The sequence below is a fragment of the Balaenoptera physalus genome (assembly GCF_965194825.1).
Source record: "Balaenoptera physalus genome assembly, chromosome: 1".
Taxonomy (NCBI): Eukaryota; Metazoa; Chordata; class Mammalia; order Artiodactyla; family Balaenopteridae; genus Balaenoptera; species Balaenoptera physalus.
Genome location: NC_138882.1, coordinates 186,962,184 through 186,987,868, shown reverse-complemented (window position 1 = coordinate 186,987,868; position 25,685 = coordinate 186,962,184). Strand labels below are relative to the sequence as shown.

At 51.7% G+C, this 25,685-nt stretch overlaps 1 protein-coding gene across 2 annotated transcripts in view; it reads left to right on the top strand.

Annotated features, from left to right (window-relative positions):
- TNFRSF8 (TNF receptor superfamily member 8) overlaps positions 1-23,115 on the top strand; it is a 45,744-nt gene extending 22,629 nt beyond the window's left edge. Inside the window, exons 7-14 of one of the 2 annotated variants that reach the window (XM_082468694.1) lie at positions 207-359; positions 7,395-7,488; positions 7,780-7,925; positions 8,967-9,068; positions 9,203-9,256; positions 16,097-16,122; positions 18,440-18,629; positions 22,291-23,115. In XM_082468694.1, coding sequence (XP_082324820.1) covers positions 207-359; positions 7,395-7,488; positions 7,780-7,925; positions 8,967-9,068; positions 9,203-9,256; positions 16,097-16,122; positions 18,440-18,629; positions 22,291-22,535 — 1,010 coding nt within the window. In that variant the 3' untranslated portion in view covers positions 22,536-23,115. Of the gene's footprint in view, positions 1-206; positions 360-7,394; positions 7,489-7,779; positions 8,892-8,966; positions 9,069-9,202; positions 9,257-16,096; positions 16,123-18,439; positions 18,630-22,290 lie in introns of those variants that run through there. The other variant, XM_082468693.1, reaches the window with a different exon arrangement.
- The last annotated feature ends 2,570 nt before the right edge of the window (positions 23,116-25,685 follow it).

Below are 25,685 nucleotides of genomic sequence, written 5' to 3'. Positions count from 1 at the left end.
ACTGCCAGGGAAGTCCCTATATACACCTTTTCTTGTCCGCCTTCTTTCGCTCAGCATAATTATTTTGTGCACCAAAAGATCTGCTCAACGGAATCATCAAATGAGCATGTGCTCCTGGGCAAATATGTCTCTGTCCTCCTGGGGGTTCTCAGGACCCCTGCCCTCTCCATCCCAATCCTTCCTCTGGACCCTTCTCTGTCCCTCAGACCACCTCGTGGAGAAGACACCTTGCATGTGGAACTCCTCCCGTGTCTGCGAGTGTCGACCTGGCATGTTCTGTGCCACGTCAGCCACCAACTCCTGTGCCCGCTGCGTCACCCGCCCCATCTGCCCACCAGGGATGGTCACCAAGCTCCAGGGTAAGCAGTTCACACCCCCAACCAAGGGGCTGAGTTCTCTGTCCCTAGGGCTGCACCTCTCCCCACCCCCAACTGACAAATGACCTTCAATCCCAGCTGTTAACTAGGTCAGGTTTGGGCTATGTTTTCTCTTTGAATAGTTAGATCCAGGGAGTGGGATAAAATCCAAACTTGGCATTTTGGTAAGAGTTTCTGAGGATTATTTTAAAATTTTTAAATTATTAAAAAAAAATTTTATTCTTCTTCTTGAAATTGTTGGTCTGGTAAAATCTTGACTTGTTTGCAAGGCTGTTTTATTGACTCAAGATAGATCAATATAAAGTTTATGAAGAAGCTTCCAATTCAAATGATGGACATTCACCAGAGTGTAAAAAAGTATGAACCCTTGACAGTGGACAAAAAAACAAACAAAAAAGAGTTCATCAGCAGATGAGAGATTTCAACAAATTTTTAGAAGATGGAAAAGAGATGGAAGGGTGGTAACAAATGAAACCAAGTGGAGGAAAGCTTACGTAGCTAGAATTCACTCCACGAGGCCTGCAGAAAAGTGAGGGGTAAGTTGCTCCTAAGACCCGCCAGAGAGGCTCTGGGCTTAGAGCAGGCAAGTAAAATGAAGGATGGGGGTGAAGTGGAGAATTAGAAAGTGCAGTGAGCTGCAACTTCATCTTGAAAATAAAAATTAAAAATTTGTAACAATGCAAAACCCACCACCCAAAGTACAATCTAAAAATAAAACAAATGAATGAATATAACAACAGCAAAAACATGTGTAACAATGATATACCATGGGCATTGACCAGTCTGAGAGGTGGTGCCTGATTTTTTATCCCCTGATGAAAATGATCAACTTTTTGGCTAATGACACTGAAGGACTATCTAGGGAAAACTAGATGTTGGCCACTCTGGTGCAAAGCCCCCTTTGCTTGTGTCTTTGGGAGTACATCCTGTCAATGGGCTATTCCTACTCAGTCACGCTGAAGTGAAGCCTGCCAGCTCACACTCCCCACCCATGAGCCCAGAGTTCCCAGGCAGACCTCCTGCTGAGGGAAGAGACCCACTGTGAAAATGACATACTAACAACACAGTAGAAGAAACCCTACCTGCCGCTGGAATGGTCAACATCGTTCTTTTCAAATAAATATGAATGAGCAGTAAAGATTTTCAGACTTATAAGGAAAAACAGCAGTATGAAGGAGAATAACAAGACACACAAACAGAAAAACTTACTACAGATGAAGCAACGATGAACCCAGGAATGGAAGAGAAATAAATTAGTGTCCACAGAAAAATTCAAGAAGTTGTTACAACCACAAAGTGAGAACAGAAGGCAAAGAAGAAGGAACAGCAAGAGAGTAAAGGGCAAGAAATGGCTTTTAGAAAGTGCCCTTGTTACCAATCTGTTGCCTCTCAGGTCCCAATTCACCCTTGAGTACCTGCTGTGCCCTAAAGGATTAGACTCTTGGAAGATTTCTCCTCTTGAGTGTGATGCTATGTTTTTCCCATAGGGGGCGCTGGAGGACCATTGCAGGGGAAAGGAGGCTTCTCTTGGCTATATTTGTTTTTTCCTGCTCCTGCTGCAGAGTCTATCTGCAGGGCCTGTGGGTGGGGACATCTGGTGGTGTCCTGCCCCAGTCATACTTCCAGAGTAGACAGTCCCTCAGCAACCACAGGCCCAGGCTAGGTCTGGCAACCACCTTCCATGCTTCAGGCCTCATGTCAGCAAAAGTGCCATAATTTCCTCTGTGGTCCCACCCTCCCACCCCACCCCACTCCGCTCCCAGCCTTGGGTCTTCTGCACACCATTTCTCGACACAGTTACTGTGTGCTCCCACGGTGGTGCCCTAACTTTCCCTGTGTACCTGACCTGAAAAGTGAGACTTCAGATTGAAATGACCTACCAGGAGCAAAGCAGGTTGAATGAAAATTACCCACATGTAGACATAATAGATGCACCACCATTTATTTATCCATTCACCAGCTGATGGACATCTGGCTTGTTTAGAGCTATTATGAATAATAGCAGCTACAACTGAATAAAGCGGCTACAACTGTTCTTGTACAGGTCTTTGTATGGACATATATTTTCATTTCATGGGTAAATACCTAGGAGACGGATGACTGGGTCACTGTGCTGGCCACACAGAATGTCTCTGAGGGCCAGGTCAAAGCTGGCCACCTGTGATCTGATCCAACCACATCATTTTACACGTGGAGAGAACCATACATAGTGCCAGAGCTAGAACTGGAACACAGAGATCCCGAGTCATAGCCAAGTGCTCTCTACTGGACCACACCAGCTCCTTCTTAGCTGAACAGAGAATTTTTTACTTAGCTAAAATACAATTACGTTTGAAAGCGGAATAAAAACATTTTCAGACATAACAGGGCAGAAATTCTGCTTTCCCCCCATGTATCCTTTCTTAGAAAGTTACTTGAAGATGTAATTCTGTTAAATGAGGGGCAAAAAAGAAAAAAGAAAAAGCCACGAAATCTAGAAAACAGTGGTTCTATCCCAGGAGAGCAAAGAAGGGAAGTCCCAGAATGACAGCTGTGCTAAAGACATTACAACATCTGGTTGAACCCCATCAGAGCAAGAAAATGAAGGGCTCCAGGGAATTGTCTGTAGGACTAAAAGGTAGAATTACAGTCAGTTTCATGAGTAGTAGAGTTGAAACACTTGAGGATATGGTAAAGGCACATTATTCTTTTATCAGCAAGGAAAAGAAAGGTGACTGAAAACTCTAGGGAAAATAAAAAGCTGACAAGAAATGTACGGTTCAAATATGAAGATGAAAATTTCATCTGATTTTAAGCAATTTCTGGTTGTACCAAAAAAGGATTCCATTTGACCTTGATGTTAAGACCATTCTCCTTCACATGACCCAAGGATCAGGTGTTTCAATTTAAAGAGAAATATTTGTCTCGTATATCTTTTTTAGTTTCTAAATTGAGACTAAGAGCAGGTAGTTTCTTTCTCCGCCCCCCTCTTCCAATGAGCCCTCTCTGGAGAACACAGGCAGACTAAGTAGGGGCTAAACCATGACTTCTTCTCACCTTCAGATCCAAAGGAGGAAGAAAAGGGGAGGGTCAGTAACCCAGGGAGAAAAGAGGGCGAGGTATGGTACATACAGAGAAGGGATGAGAGGCACCCAGGAGCGCTGGGCCCACCTTCTCCGCTTAGAGTAAGGGCAGCAGTTCTGTTGCCTGTCGCAGGTGTTCCAGTGGCAGCTCAGGCCGAGGCTGCCTTAGAGAGAGGCCAGAGGGTGCTAAGTGGGTGTAGCCACAGTTAGTGTTCTGGAGCCCAAGAGCTCCTCCAATCCTCTCGAAGCCAACTCTCACTGAATCCCCAGGACATCTCAAATACAAATAGACAAATACAAATAGAAATTAGCATAACGAACTGCATTATCTTCCTAATAGCCCAAGGCCTCCGGGCTTCAGCTAATTTAGGTAATTATCTGGTGACCACGTGGAAAGACACAGCATGTATTTGGAGACCCCCAAAATCAGACAGTTCCTCAGGACCCTGCCAATGCAAGAAGAAAATTAATCCTGGCCTCACTTTCTCTTCAGAGTGTTTCAGGAAAAATCTGAGAGGTATCATGAGAGCTTTTAGAAGGGAGGCGTGTGTGGGCGGGAGGTTTGTTTTGTACCACATGAGGGAAGGGGTGCCCCCTCCAGGAACATGGGGGCAGAGAGGGTTAGTAGCTTGGCTGGACCTACTTCAAATGTGGGCCATTTTTTTTTTCTGCCCTAGAAAAGCAGTTAATCATAAGGTTGTAAGAAAGGGCTCAGGCCCCAGGCAGGAGGCAGTGTGGTCCAATGGAAAGTGCTCTGGGCTGGGACTCAGGAGCCCTGATTTCTTTAATAATTTTATTTTTATTTTTGCCTGTGTTGGGTCTTCGTTTCTGTGCGAGGGCTTTCTCTAGTTGTGGCAAGCGGGGGCCACTCTTCATCGCGGTGCGCGGGCCTCTCACTGTCGCGGCCTCTCTTGTTGCGGAGCACAGGCTCCAGACGCGCAGGCTCAGTAGTTGTGGCTCACGGGCCCAGTTGCTCCGTGGCATGTGGGATCTTCCCAGACCAGGGCTCGAACCCGTGTCCCCTGCATTAGCAGGCAGAGTCTCAACCACTGCGTCACCAGGGAAGCCCAGGAGCCCTGATTTCTGACTCTAGCTCCGGCTCTGTGGTTCTCTCCATTTGTAAAAAGAGGTGGCTGGGTCAGATCAGAGATGACCATGCTTGAACTGGTCCTCAAAGACATTCTGTCTGGTCAACACAGTGACACAGCCTTCCTGCTCCTAGGTACACAAGTGAAATGAAATTATATGTTTTCACAAAGACTTGTACAAGAATACTCATAGCTGCCTTGTTTATAATAGCTTCAAACTGGAGACAACCCAAATGTCCATCAACTGGTCACCGGCTAAATAAATGGAGGTACATCTCTACGATGGAACAACTACTCAGTAATAAAAAGGAATGAATTACTGAGACAAGCGACGTGAATGAATCTCAGAAACATTATGCTGAGTGGAAGAAGCCAGACACCAAAGAGTACACACTGCACAATTCTGTCTAATGAAGTTCTGGAGGCAAACTCATCTGTAGTGACATAAAGCAGATCTGTGGCTGCCCGGGTGTGGGAGGGGATTGAGTGCAAAAGGACAAGGGAACTTACTGGGGAGGTGGGAATGTTCTAGATCTTGAGTGGAGTTACAGTTACATGAAGGTACAGTTATCCCTCAGTATCCGCGGGGGATACCCAAATCTGAGGATGCTCAAGTCCCTTATATAAAATGGCAAGGTACAGTGGGCCCTCCATCTCTGCATGTTCTGCATCCATGCAGTCAATCAGTCTGCAGTTGGCTGAATCCTCAGGTGTGGAATCCTCGGATGGGACCCGCAGATATGGAGGGCTGACTGCTGAATGTATACATTCCTCAAAACTCATCAAACCGTGCACTCAGGGGACATTTCCTTCTATGTAAATCATGCCTCAATAAAATTGATTTCAGAAGAAAAGAACTTTAAGAATTGAGGCTACATTTACATACCAGAAGATGTTTAAATTTATTTATTTGTTTATATTTATTTAATGAGATTTCTCTTAAATAAAACCAGGAAGTCTGGAGTCACCAGGCCACCTTCCCGCATGATCACAGTTGGCTGGAGATGAGGAGCAGCTTTCTTTTTTTTTTTGAAATATTTATTTATTTAGGCTGCTCCAGGTCTTAGTTGCAGCATGTGGGATCTTTGTTATGGCATGTGGGATCTTTAGTTGCCGCATGCGAACTCTTAGTTGCGGCATGCAGGATCTAGCTCCCCGACCAGGGATCAAACCTGGGCCCCTGCGCTGGGAGCACAGAGTCTTACCCACTGGACAACCAGGGAAGTCCCCCAAGGAGGAGCTTTTCCGCTTTGATCTTTTGAAACACAAATCTGATCGTCTCAGCCAATTAGAGCCACAGGAATAGTGTGTTACAAAAACCTCGACATTGCAGCATTCATCTCTCACTCCTCCGTGGGTCAGCTGGGCCGCTCTGCGGTCTTGCCAGGGCTTGAAGGTTTGGTTTGGGTTTGCTCTGCGTGTACTTCTGGGACCAGTGGGGGCTGGCTGCCCACCCCTGGCGTGGTCTACTTATGGCAACGGTGGGAGTGCAGAAAGGGGGCGGTGGAGGTCAGATGCCTCTTAAGGCCCAGCCATCGCTTTTCTGCCGTTCCACTGACCAGACAAGTCACACAGCCAAGTTCAGACACCAAAGGGGTGGGGGACACACAGACACCTGCCTTGACCTGGAGGGGCTGCAGAGTCACCTGGCAAAGGGTGTGGATGTGGGGCAGGATGCAGAGATGGGACCACCATGCAATCTACCACACCTATCCCATACTGTTGCTAATTAAAACCATCACTTTTTGGAGAAAAACCCAGCATTTAAAACAGCTTTATTGTGGTATAATTTACATGCCATAATATCTACTAGTTTTAAGTGTACAGTTCAGTAATTTTAAAGAAATTTACAAAGTTGTGAAACTATCACCACCTTCTAAGAAACCTTGTAGGTTAGTTAGTTGACTAACCCTAACCCTTGTAGGGCATGGGTCAGTCAATCCCATGCCCACCCCCAGCCTGGACAACCACTAATCTACTTTCTGTTCCTCTAGATTCGTGTTTTGGGGACATTTCCATAATATGCATTCTTCTGTCTGGCTTCTTTCACTGAGCATAACACTTTTGAGGTTCATCCATGCTGTAGCTGTATTAGTACTTCATTCCTTTTATTGCCAAACAATATTCTAGGGTACAGATATACTACATTTTGTTCATCTGTTTACCAGCGGATAGGTGTTTGGGTTGTTTCCACTTCTTTGACTTCTATGAAGAATGCTGCTATGAGCCATCTCCTCCCTCCCCCCACCTTCTATTTCCTCTGCTTAGAAATCCCCACCCCTACTCACATCCCAGCAACCCCTTCCTCAGGGAAGCCTCTCTGGTCAGATGAGGTCAAGTCTCCCATTACAGGGACCCCACCTGCCTTCGCGTGACACCTGAATCTGTGAGCCCCACCAGCCGGTGGGCCCCCAGGGGTGGGGATCTTGTCTGTTTTGCTCACTGCTCCGTCCCAGCTCCCAGCATAGTCCCCAGTACATAGTAGGTGCTCAATAAAGGGTTGTTACGTGGAGGGAAGGGAGGAGGGAGGTAGAGAGGAAGTGAGGAGACAGAGCCAGGACACAGACCTGGGTCTGCCCGGCTGCAGTGTCCTTCCGGCCCCATGGTGCTACCTCCCTGGAAGTCACTAGTCCAGATGGGTAGGGCTCCTTGGCACTGATTCCTTTTTTTTAAAATTTCATTTTAAAAATTGAAGTATAGTTCATTTACAAGATATTGAATATAGTTCCATGCTATACAGTAGGTCCTTGTTGTTTATCTAGTTTATATATAGTAGTGTGTATCTGTTAATCCCAAATTCCCAGTTTATCCCTCCCTCCCCCCTTTCCCCTTTGGTAACCGTCCTTGGCACCAATTCTAACCTGCAGGTACGGCTGAGAGGGACACCACCTATGAGCCACCTCCCCCGGGGACCCACTCGAACTGCAGCACCAACGCAGAGGACAGCGGGGTGCCCGCCAGGTGACTCCTTGGCCCCCTCTCTCCATTTGCCCTTCATACCCAGGGGATGCCCGGGGGGCAGCCGCCTGGGAGTGGAAGTGGGGCTTGGGCTAGATCTCTGGGCCAAGCCCACAAGTCATTTTGGAGAATGTGAGCCTAGGTCTGTGTTGGCACCATGGAAGCCCCGAAGGCCTAGAAACCCAGGCCCTGCCCTCAAAGTGCCTGGCAGAGGCTGTAGGCAGGGGAACTGGGGTCTCAGGCCTCCTTTTCCATCTTGAGTGTCCTTCTTACTTCTGGCCTCTCTCCCCGCAGCCCCACCCCCTCCCTGATCTCCCTGGCCGACTCCCTGACTGGTAAGGAGCATGGAGGGGACGTCACCCACGTGCGGGGACGCGCCTCTATCTCAACCAGCACTCCCATCTCCTTCTCCTCCACAGGGAAGCCCACTCTGGTTTCAGGTAATGATCACCCCCATGAAACGGGGCCTTCCTCCCTGGGGACCACCAGGAGGGAGGGTTCTCACTAGGCGACAGCAGCCACTTGGGGGTGGGGGGGGCGGGGACCAAGGCTGACCCCACGTCTCCGGTTTCCTGATCTGGGGCTGTGGCTCTGTCACTCGCTAGAGATGATTCCTTAATTCTTCTGAGCAGGGATTTTATTCACAGCTTCACCCCCATGGCCCATAATTGCTGCTCAGAAAATATTTGGTGACTGATTTCATGACCTTGACTAGTTTCTTACTTCTTCTGAGCTTCAGTTTTCTCACCTGTAACGTTGTAACAGCATATACCATGCAGGGTAGTAAGCAGTGTACAGTACACAGGAGCCTTACCCGCTCCCCTTAGACGGTCGCTCTCAGTACCATGCGTTTTAGGACTTGCAGTTCTACTCTTCGACACTAGGTGGCAGTAGTTCTCAGGCCAGCGGCGCTCAAAGAGGTCCTGGACTTGGCACCATCAGCAACTTGTTAGAAAAGCAAGTTACCAGCCCCACGCCAGAATACTGAATCAGGATCTGCATTTTAACATGGTCCCCAGGAGATTCATATGCACAGGAATGTTTGAGAAGCACTTATCTGGCATATGCTTTTTTAACATCTAAAAATGGACTTTAAAGGATAATAACTATATATTGATTTTCAAAAGTAGCAAAGCAAGTTAAGTATTAAGTGGTAAAGAAATATATCCAGATAGTGGTTAAGAGCGTGGGCTCTGGAGTCCCCCTGGCCTGGCCTAATGGGCTTCCTAGAGCCAGGTGAGGAAGGACAGGTGGGTAAGCGCTGGACAAGATAGACATAGACAGGATCTGGGTTTCTGTCCTGGCTTGGCAAAGGACCAGGTCCTGTCAGCCGCAGTAGAGGCTGTGTCCAGGAGGAAGTAGTCTGGGGCGAGGGCTGTCCTGTGTGGTTGCTATAGGGCCCCGGCTCACCGCCATGATGCAGACTTTGGGGGCCACCAGTGCCAGGGCAGGCGAGAGTGCAGGGCGCCTCTGTGTTCCAGGACCTGTGCTCTTCTGGGTGACCTTGACACTGGTGGTGGTCGTCAGCTTTGGCTCCTTTCTCCTGTGCCACCGGAGGGGCTGCAGGAAGTGGATGGGGCAGAGTGAGTGCATGTGTCCTTGGGGCCTTGGGAGGGCAGGGTGCTCTGTCCTAGCCTGGCCTGGGTCCCTCTCCCGCCCTGCCCGCTGAGGCTGTCTGAGCCTGGCATCCCTAGCCTTCCTCCCATTGTCGTTTCAGAGCTCCACCTGTGCTACCCAGTCCAGACCTTCCAGCCCAAGCTGGAGCCTGTGGGTGAGTGTCCAGAGGTCCAAAGCGGCTACGGGCAGCTAGCTACACAGCAGCTCTGGACCATGGGTTTGGATCTCCCTCGGGGCTCACTCTGTAGGGGTTCCCACAAGCTGCTCCTCCTTTCTGTGCAACCTCATCTGTGGTGGGAATATAATGTGGGTGGAAACTCTGTAACATGCCCTGTTCGGCGTTGGATGGAGTGCGGGCATGAAGTTTCAAAAATCCACCTTATCCTCCATTCTTGCCTCTATTGTGCCCTCAGGAGAGGCCTTCCCTTCCTCTCTTCTTCTCTCTGTCGCCCCTTCCCAGCCTCCCTATTATTTTCCCCTCCCCATTCCTCCCTTCCTCCCCTCACCCCCTCCCTCCTGCTGGCAGCTGAGGGCATAGGGGTCGGGGTGGGGGTGGGTGTAGGCTGACAGGGCTAGAATCCTGATTCTGCCCCTTATGAGCTACATGATCTGGGTGAGTTACTTAATTCCTCTGTGTCTCAGTTTCTTCATCTGTAAAATGGGGACAGTGGGGTCTAATTCAGAGGGCGGGCGTGTGGATCCATCGCGATGGGCCTGTTAAGTGCTGTGCGGGGCACCTGCACGTAGTCAGAGCTCAGCACATAGTGGCTGCTGTTTGCTGATGCCCCCCCGTGTCTAGGACCTTTTTCCTCAGCAGGAATCCCAGGCCTTCCTGAGTTCTACATTTTTCTGAACTCCTCTCTCTGATCCTTGGCCAGCCTCCAAACCACCTCTTCCAGGCAGCCTTCCATGCTCCACCCATCCAGGCAGCAGACTCAGCTCTCACCTCGGGGGAGGGGACCCCAGCCATCTTGTGCCAAGTGTCTCCTCTCCTCTGGGCAGCCTCTTTCAAGGCAGGGCAACGTCCTCCTCAGCATGTCACAAGCATTGATTGAGCACCTACTGTGTACAGGCCCTGACCACAGGGGAAGGAGTGGACACAAATGGTCTGAACTTCCCTTTCTGGTTTCAAGGCAGGCTCCCACAAAGGGACTCACTGACTGAGGAGCCCCAGGGGAGGCAGGGGATGCTCTTCATTCCATAAAGAAGAGACAAGACCCGGGGCCACACCACCTGTAGGGGCCACACCAGACTCAGGCGCTGGTCCTGGAGTCGGCCGGTCTTGTTTGTAGAGGGCTCAGTCCTGCCCCCCCTTCCTTCCTCCCCACCAGGTTGTCTACCACCCAGTGCCCACCCTGGAGCCCAGCGGTCAACTCAGACCGTGCCCCCCAGGTCCCCAGGCCCCGTGGAGAGCCTTGCTGTAGCACGTTTTCTGACTTGGGCCCCTGAACACAGTCTGGTGAGGCATGTTTTGGATTTGATGAGTTTCACAAGCAGGTGCTTGCGTTCCCTTCGCAAGGGGGGTTTTTGTGTTTTGACAATTTCAAGCCTTTTTCCGTGAGCTGTCAGGCTCAGTGTCTCACTGAAACCCGCGTTTGCTTTCTTGACATTTTTCTAGTATTAGAGTTTCCATTGCTGTAAGTTTATTTTTTTTCTTCAAACCTCCGTGATAGCAGTTTTGTCACACACACACACACACACACACACCAAAAAAAAGACAAAGAGAGAGCAAGAAAGACAGAAAGCACCTTTCCTTAAGAAACCAGACCTACCAGGAACCAAACCTGGGGTTCAGCGGTGGCCACTCTGTTTGGGGCCGTTTCTGGCCCGCTGGCTTCCGGTGGGTCCCTGGGGGTCTGGTTCCCAGGCCCGAGAAGGAAGGAGGTGCCGCAGGGGGCAGGATGCATATGGACTGAGCGGGGTGGATGCAGTGGGGGCTGGGGGGGTGCAGGAGCCTTTATTCACTCATCTGCTCCTTCATGTCTCCGTGGGGCACTTCCTATTGGCCCTGTGCTGGGTACGGAAACTGCCCTCCCCAGCTTTCAGACCAGCATCAGTTGCTCAAATGACTAAAGGCAAGCGGGATGGAAATGGTTGCCCCAGCCCTCCCGGTCCCGGAGCTCCAGGGCTGGGGGAGCCCCTGGTGCGGTAAGCAGCGCATCAGCGATCTGGGCAGATGCCCCTTTGATGCTCACCCCCATCTCTGAATGGATTTGACTTGGTGGCAGGCACACACGTGTTCTCATTTTACTCCTCCTTGTGAGGCGCCCACTGTTATCCCCATTTCACAGATGAGAAAGCGGAGGCACAGGCAGATGAAGGAACTTGTTTAAGGCCACTTGATTAATGAGCAGTACGACCAACCAGGATTTTGTTGGTGGTGGTGGTGAGATTTTTGCATAAAGGGTCTCACACTTGGCACTGTTGACATCTGCATGGGATCATTCTTTGCCAAGCGAGTTGTCCTGTGCATTACAGGATGTCAGGCAGTTCCCTGGTCTCTAGACACACCGGATACTAGTAGCTCCTCCCATCTGTGACAGCCAAAAATGTCTCCAGGTATGGCCAAATTTCCCCTGGAGGGGAATGTCACTCCTGGTTGAGAAACACTGATTGAAATTCTTTTAACCCTTTTTAAAGGACACTATACCCATCACTTTATCTGTTACTTCAGGCAGGTTTAAGTTGGAAAAATTTTTTGTTTGTTTTGAAACAATTTCAAACGTACAGAAAAGTATCAAGGACGGTGCAGAGAACTTATTTTTTTTGAAGCATTTGAGAGTAAGTTACTGACCTAATGCCGTATCATCCCTGAGTACCTGAGTATTTCACACGCCTGTAGTAAAACCATCAAAATCAGAGAATTCACTTTGATGCATCACCACCAACTAATTTTCAGACCCCAGTCAAGTTTCTTCATTGATCCAGATAATGTGGTATAGAGCAAAAGAACGCAGTTCAGAGTCTCGTACTGTATTTGGCGGTCGTGTCTCGTGTCCCCTCCAGTCTGGATTTCCCTCCCGGTCATGACCTTGCCACTTTGGAAGATTCCACCAGTGATTCTGTGGCTGGCCCTCACCTTGGGTTTGCCTGACGTTTCCTCACGCTTGGATTCAGGTGGTGCGTCTTTGGTGGGAGGGTCCCAGGAGTGAGGCACCCACCCCACCAGGTTTCCCCTTGTCCCTTTCCCGCCATGTTCACCATGAGCCCTTGATTAGGGTGGTGTCTGCCAGGCTTCTCCACCATGAAGTCCTCTTTCCTCCGTGGTCATTGCTAAGTACTCTGAGGTTCTGTGAATAACTGGTGCCTCATCAACTTTGCTCCATTTCTGTATGTATATCTGTCTGCACTCATAGATTCCTCTCTTACTGTACTGCCATCATTACTTAATTTGATGCTCAAATTTTCCCAGTTTAGGCCAGTGGGGGCCCCTTCAAGCTGGCTGTTGTGTCCTTTGGTACCCATCCTCTGTGTTTGGAGCACTTGTTTTTTCTTTTTTCTTTCTTTCTTTCTCTTTCTTTCTTTCCTTCCTTCCTCCCTCCCTCCCTCCCTTCTTCCTTCCTTCCTTCCTTTCTTTCTCTTTCTTTCTTTCTTCTTCCTTCCTTCCTCTTTCTTTCTTTCTTTCCCTTTCTTTCTTTCTTTCTTTCTTTCTTCTTCTTTCCTTCCTTCCTTCCTTCCCCCCCCTCCCTCCCTCCTTTTTTCCTTCCTTCCTTTCTTTCTTCTTCTTTTTTCCTTTTTTGGCCGAGATGGGAGAGTTTTGGGATCTTAGTTCCACAACCAGGGATTGAACCCTGGCCCTCAGCACTGAGAGTGCCGAGTCCTAACCACTGGACCGCCAGGGAATTCACTGGAGCACTGCTTTATTCTACGATATTCCCAGCTTAGCTTGTAATTCCCTGCCCTGTCCTGGATTTGAATCTAGGGGTGCTTGTTGCCAAACGCCTTCCTTGGGTCTGTTCTGCTTTCCACAGCAGCCGGGACCCCAGGCCAGAGAGGGGATGGGACTGAAAGGGGAGAGCAATGGGAATGGAAGGGACGGATAACTTGGGTGTCAGAACCCACGTGCTTGGCTTGAGCAGCCCTCAGAGAAGCCCTGGGAAACCAGGCACTTCTCCCCAAGGGGGGAGGGGCCCACCGATGCCCAGTGCGTGTGTCCCTGGACTTGTGTCCTGGGATGCTGGACATATTTTATGAGAAAATTGTTCTTATTCCAAAAAGCAAGGATACCAATAAGTGAAGACAGTGGACTGAAGCGACATTTTAGGGGAAAAGCACTTATGAAATCTGACCTCTGTACTTGGCACGATTTGTTCTAGGTCTTTATCAAAGTACTCAAGAGGGTTGTAACACGCCTGTAGGCCGATGTTGGTGCCTTCTGGATTCTGCCTTTTCACCTTGATGTTATTTTATGCTTGTTTCCGAGAGTCAGTATCGAATGCTGATTTTCTTTTCGGTGTGAGGGAGTTGCCAAGCCACTGGAGTATCCTGGGGCCCCTATGTGCTAGGCGGCCTCCCAGTCACCTTCCCTTTTAAACGTTTTAATTAAAAAATTCTAAATGGACTTCATTTTTTAGAGAAGTTTTAGACTTACAGAAAATTTGAGAAGTTAGTACAGAGAGTTTCCGTATAGCCCACACCCAGTTTCCCCTATTATGAGCATCTTATATTAGTGCGGTAAGTTTGTCGCAATAAACAAACCAATACTGATACATTACTATTGTATTAACTAAAGTCCATACTCTGTTCAGATCTACTTAGTTTTGCCTAATGTCCTTTCATTGCTCCAGGATCCCACCCACTACACCACATTACATTTAGTCATCATGTCTTAGGCTCATCTGGCCTGTGACAGTTACTGGCTTTCCTTGTTTTTGCTGACCTTGGCAGTTTTGAGGAGTTAAGTTGCATCCTACAACTTGGTTGTCGGTTAAGTTGTAGGATGGCTCTCTGTTTAGAGTTTGTCTAGTGTTTTTCTCCTGATTAGATTGGAGTTGTGGGTTTGGGAGAGGAAGACCATACGGGTTCAGTGTTATTTTCATCACAACATATCAAGGGTTTATGCTCTCCACGTGATTAATCCCTGGGCACCTTCACTTTTGAGATCTCATTTAATCTTCATAAAAACTCTCCAAAGTTGGCATGATCTGTCCCCTTTTCCAAATGAGAGAACTAAAGGCTGGGAAAGGTGAAAGATGTTGTGCTGGGGTTTCACTGCTAGGAAGGCCTGTGATGAAGGACTAAGCTGCTTTATTGTTTGGCACCTGTCTTGTTTTCCATTTTTTGGTTATTATAAACTGCACCGCTGTGTACAGGCTGGTCGCTTTCCTTCGGGTTATTTCCTGAGGGTGTGTCCCTGAAGAGGGATTACTGGGTCAAAGTGTGTGAAGTTTTCATTGCCCGATGGCTCTTGAGAAAGAGGAAACCAGTTCACAGGGCACGAGCAGCTGTGTTCCTGTTTACCCACGTCCTCTCCAAGACTGCATTTTATCATTTTAATTTCTTTTGTCTTGTTACTTGGTCACACCCTTTTTTTCCTATTTTTGACTTGCTGCCAAATGACAGTTGGCTGTTTGCAAAAGTCAAAATCACTCTCAAAGGACGAAGATTTGGCTTCACTGACATCATTTAAAAGAATGTGCCTCAGGCCAGACAGTGTTTCTCAAAGCGCTGGCTTGGGCAACGGACAGTGGCCGCCTCGTGGGAGGGGGCCACGGCCTCTCAAGGTGACCGCTCTGCTGGCAACAGCAGTTACCAGATTTGTTAAATCAAGAGTCAAGAATTGTGTCATTTTACACATGTGCTTCTTTTGACCATTATTCTGATCCGTTTCCCCTTTAGACACTTTACCTGCTGATGGTCATTTAAAAGGGACATGGAAGAGTGTCCCCCAGACTGACCTGGTGTCCACACAGCAGGTTCAAACTGCCCGTCTTGTATTATTGTGGTCAGTCGGCCTCCAGTGAGCGTTTCTGCTAGGATTCGGGGATGCTCATTCCCTAGAAGGGCTGAGGTCAGACGGTCTTCCAGAGGTGACTTAGCTGGCATGCTGGCCTCTTTTCACGAGGTTTCTCTGGTTAGGTGTGCACACCGAATAGCAACAAAATCCAGGTCTCTGTAGGTGACCTCTTCGGGAGTCGTAAGAGGCCGTGTGCCCCCAGAGGACGGTCAGCTCCTGGGAGTTGACTCGCCCTGGCTTAGACAGGTGCCTGGTACCATCTCCAGCTTTCCCAGGTGGCCACTGGGCCGTGATTAAATGTCAACATATACTTGGCCACGACCCGGAGCCCAGTTTAATAGGAGAGGAAAGTTGGAGAGGAGGGTGGCGTTCGGGATGAGAAGATAAAGGTCGTGCCCTAAGGATCATTGCATACTGAGCCCACCAGAGGGTGGGATTGCAGGGAGTGGGATGACCGGTGAGACTGGTCACGTGGGCTATTTCAGGCACACGTGATAGAAAACCGAACTCACGCTGGCCTGAACCAAAAGGGCTCCGGGGTCCGCTGGCTTTAGGCATGTCCGATGCAGGTCTAAGAAAAGGTCCTCAGGACCTGTCACCCGCTCTCTATCACCTAGGGGTCCTCCGTGTGAGTTTCGCATGGTGCTCCGGGGGGTTCTGGCCTCTCCGGCCCCTGGAAGCCACCAGGTGGTAGCAGCAGCCACGGACCAACTTCTGACCCAGCAGAAGTGTCTTCGGCTCCAGCGGGGTGCGCGCCGCCCTGAGCCGCTCCTGTGCGTGTGTGGGAGTGGGTGGGCTGCGGAGGGGGTCCGGTGTGCTGAGGGAAGAGAGGTGACTCCCCCGTTCTCTGGCTGCCGCTGGGAAGTGAGCCCCTGGGCCCTGGGCCTGAAACCCGTCCACTGCTCTCCAGGTCTGACCGAGGCACCAGCTGCCACCCTGGGGGCAGTGGAGGGGGCATTTGCCCACAGGTGGGGGGGGGCAGGGCCAGGCAGCTGCCAGACCCGCCTTGATGAAGTCACTGCTCTTTTGCTCTTGCAGATTCCAGGCCCGGAAGGAACCCGACAGTAAGTAGCCCCTCCCTTGCCTCCACCCCAGCTTTGTGCCCCTAACTCTGACTCCTTCCCTAGCAGATCTGCTGGTTCTGAGAGCGGCTGCGTGGATCCCAGCCCTCCCAGGGCCCAGGTGCAGGTTCCCCTGCAAGTTCAGGCCGGGTCTGCCCCACGCAGGGAGCACTGAGCACAGTGGGGCCTGAGCCAGGCCCTGGCCGAGGATGCGGAGCCCCACCCCAGACAGCAGCCTTGGCTCCTGGCTCATCCTGCCGGGGACTTCCAGAAGGGCCTGCCAGACAGTGGATTTGGTTTTGGCCATGTGGGTGCCAGGTCTGGTCAGAGGGAAGGCTGTGTTCATTCCCCCCTTTCTCCATCACTCCTCCGTGAGTCTCGGTCTCAAAGCTGGGATGTCAAATCAGCAGCACAAACTTCTGAAACTTGAGCTTTCTCATATGGAGCACTTACGGTGAACTAGGCACCTGGCTTTGTGCTTTCTTGAAGTTATCCTGGGTAGTCCTTACAAAACACAGAGGTTGGTACTGTTGTCCCACTGTGTAGAAGAGGAAACGGGGGCCCAGACAGGAAAGGTGGTTCCACGGTTGGAAAATAGATCAGCTAGGATTTGAGGCCTGGTTTGTGTGACTCCAAGGCTGGTGCTCTGAACCGTTACCCTGAGCTGCCTCCTAGCAAGAGCGTTTTCACCTGCCTTTTACGAACGAAGTGCTCGCCGTGTGCAGGTGCTGGGCTGGGGGCTTTGTACACGTTGCTGCTGATCCGGCAACCACCCAAGATGCGGCGCGTACAACAGGCCCTCATCGGGCTTGTCCTGGCGCCCTGCTCTGTGCCCAGCCTCCCAGGGGCAGCGCGGGGACCAGTGCGGGGGAGATCAGGGGCACTGCCCTCCACAGCTGAGGGGGGGAGCAGGACAAAGCACACCACGTGGGCTGGGTCTCAGGTGTGTATGGTTCGCCCGCTTTTTTTTTTCCACTTATCAGTTCTTTTGTTACTTTCTTTTAACTCAAACTTTCGTACACGAGAACGGTTTCCATCCTTTATTTTTAAACGTAATAGATGGAACCACAATACAAGTTCAAGTTCAAATCATGGGAGATCACATTCAGACATGCTCGGGTCAGACAGGTTGCTGTAATGAGGCCAAGAAATTTCATGAAAAGGTATTTAACGATTTGTAAGATAATCAAATATCTTCTGGCCACGTGGGCCAAAGCATTAATAGTAACATGTTCAAGAATACCGTCTTTTGGACTTCAAATTATTTTAAAAGAATATTCAGGGGACTTCTCTGGTGGCGCAGTGGTTAAGAATCCGCCTGCTAATGCAGGGGACACGGGTTCGAGCCTTGGTCCGGGAAGATCCCACATGCCGCGGAGCAACTAAGCCCGTGTGCCACAACTACTGAGCCTGCGCTCTAGAGCCTGCAAGCCACAACTACTGAAGCCCGCGTGCCTAGAGCCTGTGCTCTGCAACAACAGAAGCCATCACAGTGAGAAGCCCACGCACTTCAACGAAGAGTAGCCCCCGCTCGCCGCAACTAGAGAAAGCCTGCACGCAGCAACGAAGACCCAATGCGGCCAAAAATAAAATGAATAAAAAAAAAAAAAAGAATATTCAGGATTATGTAGCTATACTTTCTGCCTTACTCAAACTCATTCCCTTTTGAAGGCTGAAGGTAAATGGTATTTACATTAGAACATTTTACAAGAGCACTTCTCCTTGGCACTTACAGAAAAGTGAAAAACGAAACCAACACTTTCCTGAGACATAACTGTTTTTAGAATACATTTGTGTGATCATAAAAGGCTGCTGTCCCAGGAGCAGGGGAGTTGGGGTGGGCCTGGAGCTGATACTTGTAGACTGGGGCTAACGTGCATGGATTCCAAAGTGAGATACTGGGTGGGGTTCAAGCACTGGCCGGACACTTACCAACTAACCTTGAGCAAGATACTTGACTCTTCTGTGCCTCAGTTTCCTGATCTGTAAAATGGGGAGGGTGCTAATATTAGCCACCTTGTAGAGTGGTTGTTAAGGATTAACACATGTCAAGGGCCACGCGCGTGGTAAGCATTGTATGCAATGCTGACAGTATCGTTATTTAGTACAAGTTAAAAACAACGTGACTTCACAGGGTCCCACACTCAGGTGTGTCAGGCTATCAAGGCTGAGAAGCCCAGGGTAGCGCGTGACGGCTTTAAAGCAGAGAGGGAGACTCACTGGGGTCTATGGAGATGAAGAAACAGGGGTTCCCCAGCTCAGAGACTGGGGGAGGCTGGGGCATCCTGCGTCAGCACCATTTCCTCTGTGCCCACTGCAGCTGATCAGGAGGGTGTCAGTGGCAGAGCCGGGCAGTGAGGAGCAGGGGTTAATGAGCCCCCCCGCTGTGGAGACCTGCCCCAACCTGGAGAGCCTGCAGCTGCTGGAGGCCAGCCCAGCCAGCAGCCCCTCCACCCCCATGGACCTTCCCGAGCCCCGAGGGACCACGGAGCACACCAACAACAGGATTGGTGAGTCGGCCTGTTTGGGGGGGTCCCGGGGTGCTCAGGGGCAGGGGGAGATGGGCCCTGAGCCCCCAGCAGGGGCTAGAGACCCTGAGGACGGAAGGCCCAGCAAGGAAGAGGCAGGGGTTCCTCCACTGGCCCTCATGAGTAGGAGACGATTTTTGTGAAGGAGTTAAGCCATTCTCAGGGGTATCGAGCCGCTTGCTCCACCTCTTCATCCCAGTGTAAATTTCTGTAAAACAGGAATAGCAGGAGTTCTGACTTCACGGAGCCCAGCGTGAAAATTCGTGAAATGGTGCGCATGAAGTTGTCCTGGGGGGTGGGGCTCCCCCTGCCTGGTGCCTGCTGTGATTAGAGGGAAAGTTACCGCCAGCCCAGCCCCCAACGAAGGGCCCCTGAGGGGGATGGAGGGAGACATCAGGGAAGTAAGAGCTACCGCTTGGCTGACGCATTTGGGCAAGGCACGCTCGTCACCTCTTGTCACACAGCCTTCTGAGGATGGGGTCTTTCCCTCCTTTTTACAATTGGGGAAACAGCGGTTCAGGGGAGAGAAGTGATTTTCCCAGTCACACAGCTACCAAGTGGCAGCACGGCTGCAGGCTCCAAAACCCCCGGTCTGTCCGCATCAGTACCCTGTGGTGGAACCCGGAGACCAGCGCGCCCCGAACTGCAGCCACCCTCCAGCCAGGACGAACCTTCCCTTCCCGCAGGCCTCCTTGCCTCTCTTCCCCTCCTCTCCACCCTGCTACAACCAGAGCGTTTCTACCAAAATGGATACCTGCCCATGTTACACCCCTGCTTGAAGCCCTCCAGGGGGTCCCTGGTACCTGCAGGGTAAATTCCAGGCTTCTTATTCCGGCATTTAAGCTGCATCCTCCCCACCAGGCTTGCCAACCTCCCCACCCCACAGGTCTGCTCCTCCCACTCAATGTCAGTTTCCTAATCTACGGAGCCCTCTCTCACTTCTGAGCTCTGGGGGCGCTGCTTTCTCACCTGAAACAGCCAACTCCACCTCCTTGAATCTAGTTAATTCTTGATGTCCTGAGGACCCTGTGTATTTGCCTCCTCCTCCAGGAAGCCCTCCCTGCCCTCTCCACTCTCCCATCTAGGAGACACCCCTGTGCTGTGCGGCCCCAGAGCCCAGGCCTCCCCTCCTAGTGTCCTCAGCACCCAGCAGTGTGTGTTTGCAGCCTCCTTCCCCACCCCCACCCCCATCCACTTGGCTGTTAGCTCCCCGGGGGCAGGGCCTTAATTGGCTCCATCTCTGTCTTTGGAGGGTTAACCATCACTGAGATAATTCCAAAGAGGCATTTGTGATCGTCCTACACATTTGTGTGGCAGGGATTGGTGGATAGAACTCTTTAGGGCAGAACCCTTAGCACCAAACTGAAACTTTTGGAATTGTAGCTTTCAGCATGTTTTACTGGAAAAGAATGTATTTTGGGAAATACCGCTGCAGGCATCTCCTGCAAATTTCCTGAGAAGTCCTAATTTGAACATTTGAGTCAATGCTGAGTGCAGTGCCTGGAACCACAGGGCTGGGGCTCTGGGAGTGTTTGGGGGGGAGGGGGGAGGGAGGCACCAGGCTCCCAGGTGGGCTGGAGCGTGGGCAGCCAGGCCTGTAAGCCTGGCTGGTAAGCAGGTTGGAGATTCTCTTGGGACATTCAAGAGATGGTGAGCCCTTTGTTCTCCTGACACCTCCCTAGAGGAGTGGCCCCTTGTCCAGTTCCCAAGGGGACCAAACTCTGGTTGCACTTTACCCCTCTACCCCTGGGCACCAGGCAGGGGGAGCCCCTTCCCCTCATCTTCATACCCCTCCCCGTCCAGGACAACTTCCTTGGATTCTGGAGCCCTGGGTGGGGCAGGAAGTCCAAGCAACTTCTGGAAGACCCTCCTCTCCCAACTGGGGAGTGGGCAGCCCTGTGATGGGGGATAGAGCTAGAGGAATCAGGACCCGAGGAATGTGAGGGGATGAGAGCCCGGCCCCCAGCTTTGGCTGCTTCTCCCTGGACAAACTCACCCCTCTTCTTCCATACCCCTACTCCTCTATGTCTGTCTGTCTGTCTGTCTCATTTCCTCTAGCACTGTGTGGCCTCCTCTGTGTTCTCTCACCTCCTGGGGTCCCTCTGCCTCACCGTCACTGGCTCCCATCTTTTGCCAGCCCTTCTTGTCAGGTTCTCAGGGCAAAGGACCTGCAGGTCTTGATGGAGGGTATGTGGCTTGAGGCCACGCTCTCTCTTTTGGGGTGTAGCGGGGGCTCCCAGCCCATAGCTTGTTTCACGCTTGTAGCCTTCCCTCTAGTTCTCACTGCTATTTTGAACACTTCTCTCTATCCTGGAAGTATCAAAGACCAAAACAGAAGAACTGGCATTATGCAATGGGGTTGAGCGTGCGGGGGCCCCCAGAATCTTTGGGGGGGGGTTCCTGAATCAGAGGGGTGTAACTGTGTTCCTCAGAGAGGTAGGGATCCCGAGCTCCCTGCCCCACCCTAGCGCTCAAGTTCCCTCTTGAGCTTCCCCATTCAGACTCCAGAGAGAGTTCCAGGACTGAGCGGTTGGGAGCTAGCACCCTGCCCTGAGCTCAAGGCCATCAGAAGCTGGGCTGCTGGTGTTTGGAGTCAGCTGACCTGGGTGAAGGCCAGGCTCCCCACGTCCCAGCTTCTTGGGCACCTTACTTAGCTCCCCTGAGACTCCAAAGCCCTAGTAGCAGGTGGTCAGCAGACCGCGGGGGATCATGCCTCTAACAGGCTGGGCTGCTTATTCATCCACGCGAGCCACACAAGCGGCCCTATGTGCTAGGCAGGCACATAGCAATAAGCAATAAACATCAAGATATACCGGCCCCTGCAAAGCTGTCCAGATCACAGGCTGTTGGTGATTATTAACAGGGTTGAGGTTTCTGTAGGGTGTGACCATCTGTCTGGGTTTGCCCAGACTGAAGAGGTTCCTGGGATGTGGAACTTTCAATACTAAAACCAGTAGGAGCATCTCAGGCAAACCAGGACATGTTGCTGTCCCCCTGCCACCACCCCCCGCGCCCCCCCACCCCCCGCCCAAGTTTCTGCTTTAGGCACGTGGATATGAACTGAAAGGGCAGCTGGGCAGGGTGGAGTTTCTTTGGGGATTTCTACTAACTACCTGGTGACCTTGGGCAGGTCATTTAACATCTCTGGGCTCCAGATTCTTTATCTGTAAATGGGGATCACGATAGACTATCTACCTTGTGGAAGTGATGCGAGGATACGGGAGCTAATGTGTGAAAAGCATCTGGAACAGCGTCCGGCACAGGCTAAACTCTGCGAGTGTTCACTGGTGCTATTGGTGTCAATGTCATTCCCCAACTTCTCCCCACGGCTTCCTCTCTCTCCTAACCCTGTTCTCTTCTCTTCTACCCCATCTCGGCAGAAGTGTCGAGAAAATCACAAGCGCTTCCTATACATGGGCCAGTCCTTAACCCCTCAGCACACAGTTCCTAGCTGTTTTATCTCCTTTGAGCCTCAGGCTACCTGTGAAGTCGGTAGGGGCCTACTGTGTATCAGAGAGGCTGTGCCGTCTGCCTGAGGCCACACAGCAGAAGTGGCAGAGCTGGGACCGGGACCCTCCTCTGCCTCCTTGCTTCCATCCAGCTGGAGCCCTTGCCTCATCTCCCCCACCCTTTTGCCTTGCAGAGAACATCTACATCATGAAGGCCGACACCGTGATTGTGGGGACCGTGAAGGCCAAGGTGCCTGAGGGCCAGGGCCCGGTGGGGCCGGCAGGGCCCGAGTTCGAGGAGGATCTGGAGGTGGACCGCGCCCCCCACTACCCGGAGCAGGAGACGGAACCACTGGCGGGCAGCTGTGGGGGCGTTATGTTCTCGGTGGAGGAAGAAGGGAAGGAGGACCCCTTGCCCACGACCGCCTCTGGGAAATGAGGCCTGGCCTGGGCTGGGACTGAGAGGGCAGCTGGGCGCCTCTGGGAGGCCACGGTGACCCTGGTGGCACCAAGCTGGTAGCACCGACCTGGTGGCAGAGGCCCATCTGGCCTGAGGTGAAGTTCCAGCATCCAGCGGTAGACCCAGCCTATCAACGCAGGAGGCTCTGCTGGTCTGTACCTGCCTCCCCACCCAGCTGCCCCCCAACCCAGACCCTGGGGAGCCCAGGCCTGTGCGGCAGAGACAACCAAGGGGCTGGATCTGAACAGCTCTGTGTGTTGGGGCAACAGCCAGCCAGCAGGGCCTGGGCACCCTGCCTTCTGCGGCTGACAGTCCTTCCCTGTTCTGTAGCCTCCGCGGTGGGCCCAGGGTCCAGGCCACATCACTGTCTCCGCAGCAGGAGGCGTCTCGGGACCCAGATACCTGCAGATTCTTAGCAGCTGTGCTGCCCCTGCCCGGCCAGAGACCCTGCCCACCCAGCTGCTGCCTGGAGAAGGGCCTGCTCTGCTTCGCCCAGGGGGGCTTCCTCCCCGCATGGAGAAGGGGAACCGTGGGCCCTTCCCGGGTCCTTACCCGCTCTGTGGGCACCGTGTGCTCTGTCCTGGGCCACCAAAGATGCGTCTTCCCCAGATCTACCACGTGCACAGATCCTGGTGGTGCCAGGCCCTGCCTTTGGCTCTAGCCTCTCAGCACCCATGATGGGGGTGTGGGTGTCAGAAAACTACTTGGTTTCACCCAGACATTCTGCCGGAAAAGAAAGAGCGTTTCGTAGTTCAGTCTGGACTTCAGGATTTTTACGTTTCACACTGAGGAGTCAAGTGCCCTGACTTGGGTCTTCTTCCTGCTCTCCCCAGGGCTCTCAGACTCATGGCAACAAACAAGTGGTCTTGGAAAGGGAGTGTGGGCAGATGAGGCCCGGGGCACGGAGTCGCAGGCAGCCTGCAGATGCTGGAATTACCCGCTGGAAGCCAGCCCCGGGAAAGCTGCTGTTTACTCACCAGGCCGCTCACTCTCTGGAGGAAGTTGAGGCTGGCTCCGGCTTCACGAGGGTAGTTTCTGAAACCGCTCAGATGTTTTGGGGAAAGTTGGAGAGAGGCTGGATGCTGTGAGAGACCGTTTACACCAGACCCTGAAGTTTACACGGGCTGGACGATGGTCAGAACTCCCTGTGCCCGGACGGCGTGAGGGCTCTGCTCCCCCTGCCACTCCCCCCGCCCCCGAAGGGCTCTGCAGCTGTGACATGAGGATGCTGACATATGGTTAATGGAACGACGGGCTCCCTCACCCCAGGGCCCTTCACAAAACTTTGATCCTTTAAAATTTCATAAGTTCCCTTAAAAACCAATCATAAGGCTCAGGAAATTCTCCCTGAGATTTGATTACCTTGGAGCAGAAGGGTCTGAGCAATCTCTCTCCCCACAAGACAGGGGCTCCCCCTTTACCTGTCTGCCCCAGACACCTAGGCTGCCAGCCTCTGGGGACAGGGAGCCCCCTACCTGCTGGGACAGCCCTTCCCACTGCTGGAGGTTCTTCCCTGTGAATGGAGGCAGACCCTGTCCCTGTGGAACGCCCACTCCCTGACCGGTCCAAGGCCCAGCCTTTGAGGATACTCAGAATAAAGCACTCTCGCCCTAAGGCTCCCTTTAGTTATTGGCAGGAGGCATCCCTGGTCTCCCCACAGCCTTCTTCCCTCCAGGCTGGGCCCAGCAGCCCCACAGCTTGGGAAAAGGGAGTCACAAAGTAGCAGTGTGAATGCCCCAGCCCTGGGTAGCCCAGAGAGGACCGGGGGTGAACGTGAGCCGTGGGCTTGGAGCCTGAGCTGGGAGGCTCCAGCCTGCCTCCCTCGTGTCAATGAAAACTTAATCAGTCAAGCTAAGAAAGAATTGGAAATTTTTATTCGAGCCAAATTTGAGGCTTATTATCCGGGAAGAGCATCGCAGAAGGCTTTGAGAATGGTTCCACCCATTGGAAGTCAAGACACAGTTTATATAAGTTTTTTGAGACAGGGCTGTACATTAAATGACGTATTATTGACAGTTTTTGTAATCCAGATCTAAGCGCTGGCGCAGTGGGTCATGGGATCCCTTACAAGACCAAGAAGGAATGCTATCTTTTTAGGAGTCGTCTTGTTGATGCTGGGAGAATGTTGCTGTTTATGGCTGAGCAGGTATTCCTGCTGATGGGGGAGGTTTGGTCAATGCATAATGCAGACACACAATGCACAGTGCGGGGAGAGGGGAGGCCAAAGGGCAGAGAAGAATTTTTATGATTAAATTTTTCTTGCCTTGCCATAAAAGATGGATTCTATTTCACAACTGGTCACAACTCAGGGGCAGTCTGGGGCCTGCTTTCCACCACAGGCAGCCAGCCTGAAGCCCCACTCTGACTATGTCTCCCCTGTTGGCTGGAAGAAGGAGACCTTGCCCATCCCACCCCCAGGACTCCAGTCCACACCCAGACCTCACAATCAGCCTGGCTATTGAACCAGCCACTGCCTGTCACATGGTCGATCCGAGAACCAGAGCAAATTTCCCTGCCCAGTGATGACGGACCCCTCCTTAACCTCTGGTCGTTCTGACGTCCGGGTGGGCAGACAGACAAGGCCCCTGCTGCCCAGGGTAGCAGTTCCCAGGCTCTAAGGAACCGGCACACCCCTTTTCCTGAACAGTTATAGTCAGGGAGTTACAGTAAGTAATAAGCGTCCTGCAGAAACTATTGCATTCAAAGAAAATCTGTTGTTTCTCAAGACAGTCTTGTAGGTTGTAAGCTGCACTAGGTTCTTAGAATCTCTAAGGCCAGGGCCAATCCCTAAGACAGGACAAGGGCCTGAATCTGCACAACATCCCTCCAGCCATGAGAGCCTAAAGAAGGTGTCTCTGGCATCCTCTCTGTCCCACGGTCATTGGGACCTGATTTGTTGAGCTGAACAGAAATGAAAATCTGTGCAGAGATAAGAGGCTCTGTGGCCGCAGTTCCTTGTGTGCCTTCTCTCCTCCACCCCTTCCTTGACCCTCCCTGTCCTCTAACATGTAACAGTGGGGGAAGTGTGGGGTGGGAGGTGCTGGGGCCAGGATGGGTCGGGGGAGGGATTCACAGGTAGGGCCGGAGAAGAACGCTTTTTTTTTTTTTTTTTTTTTTTTTTATTTTTAT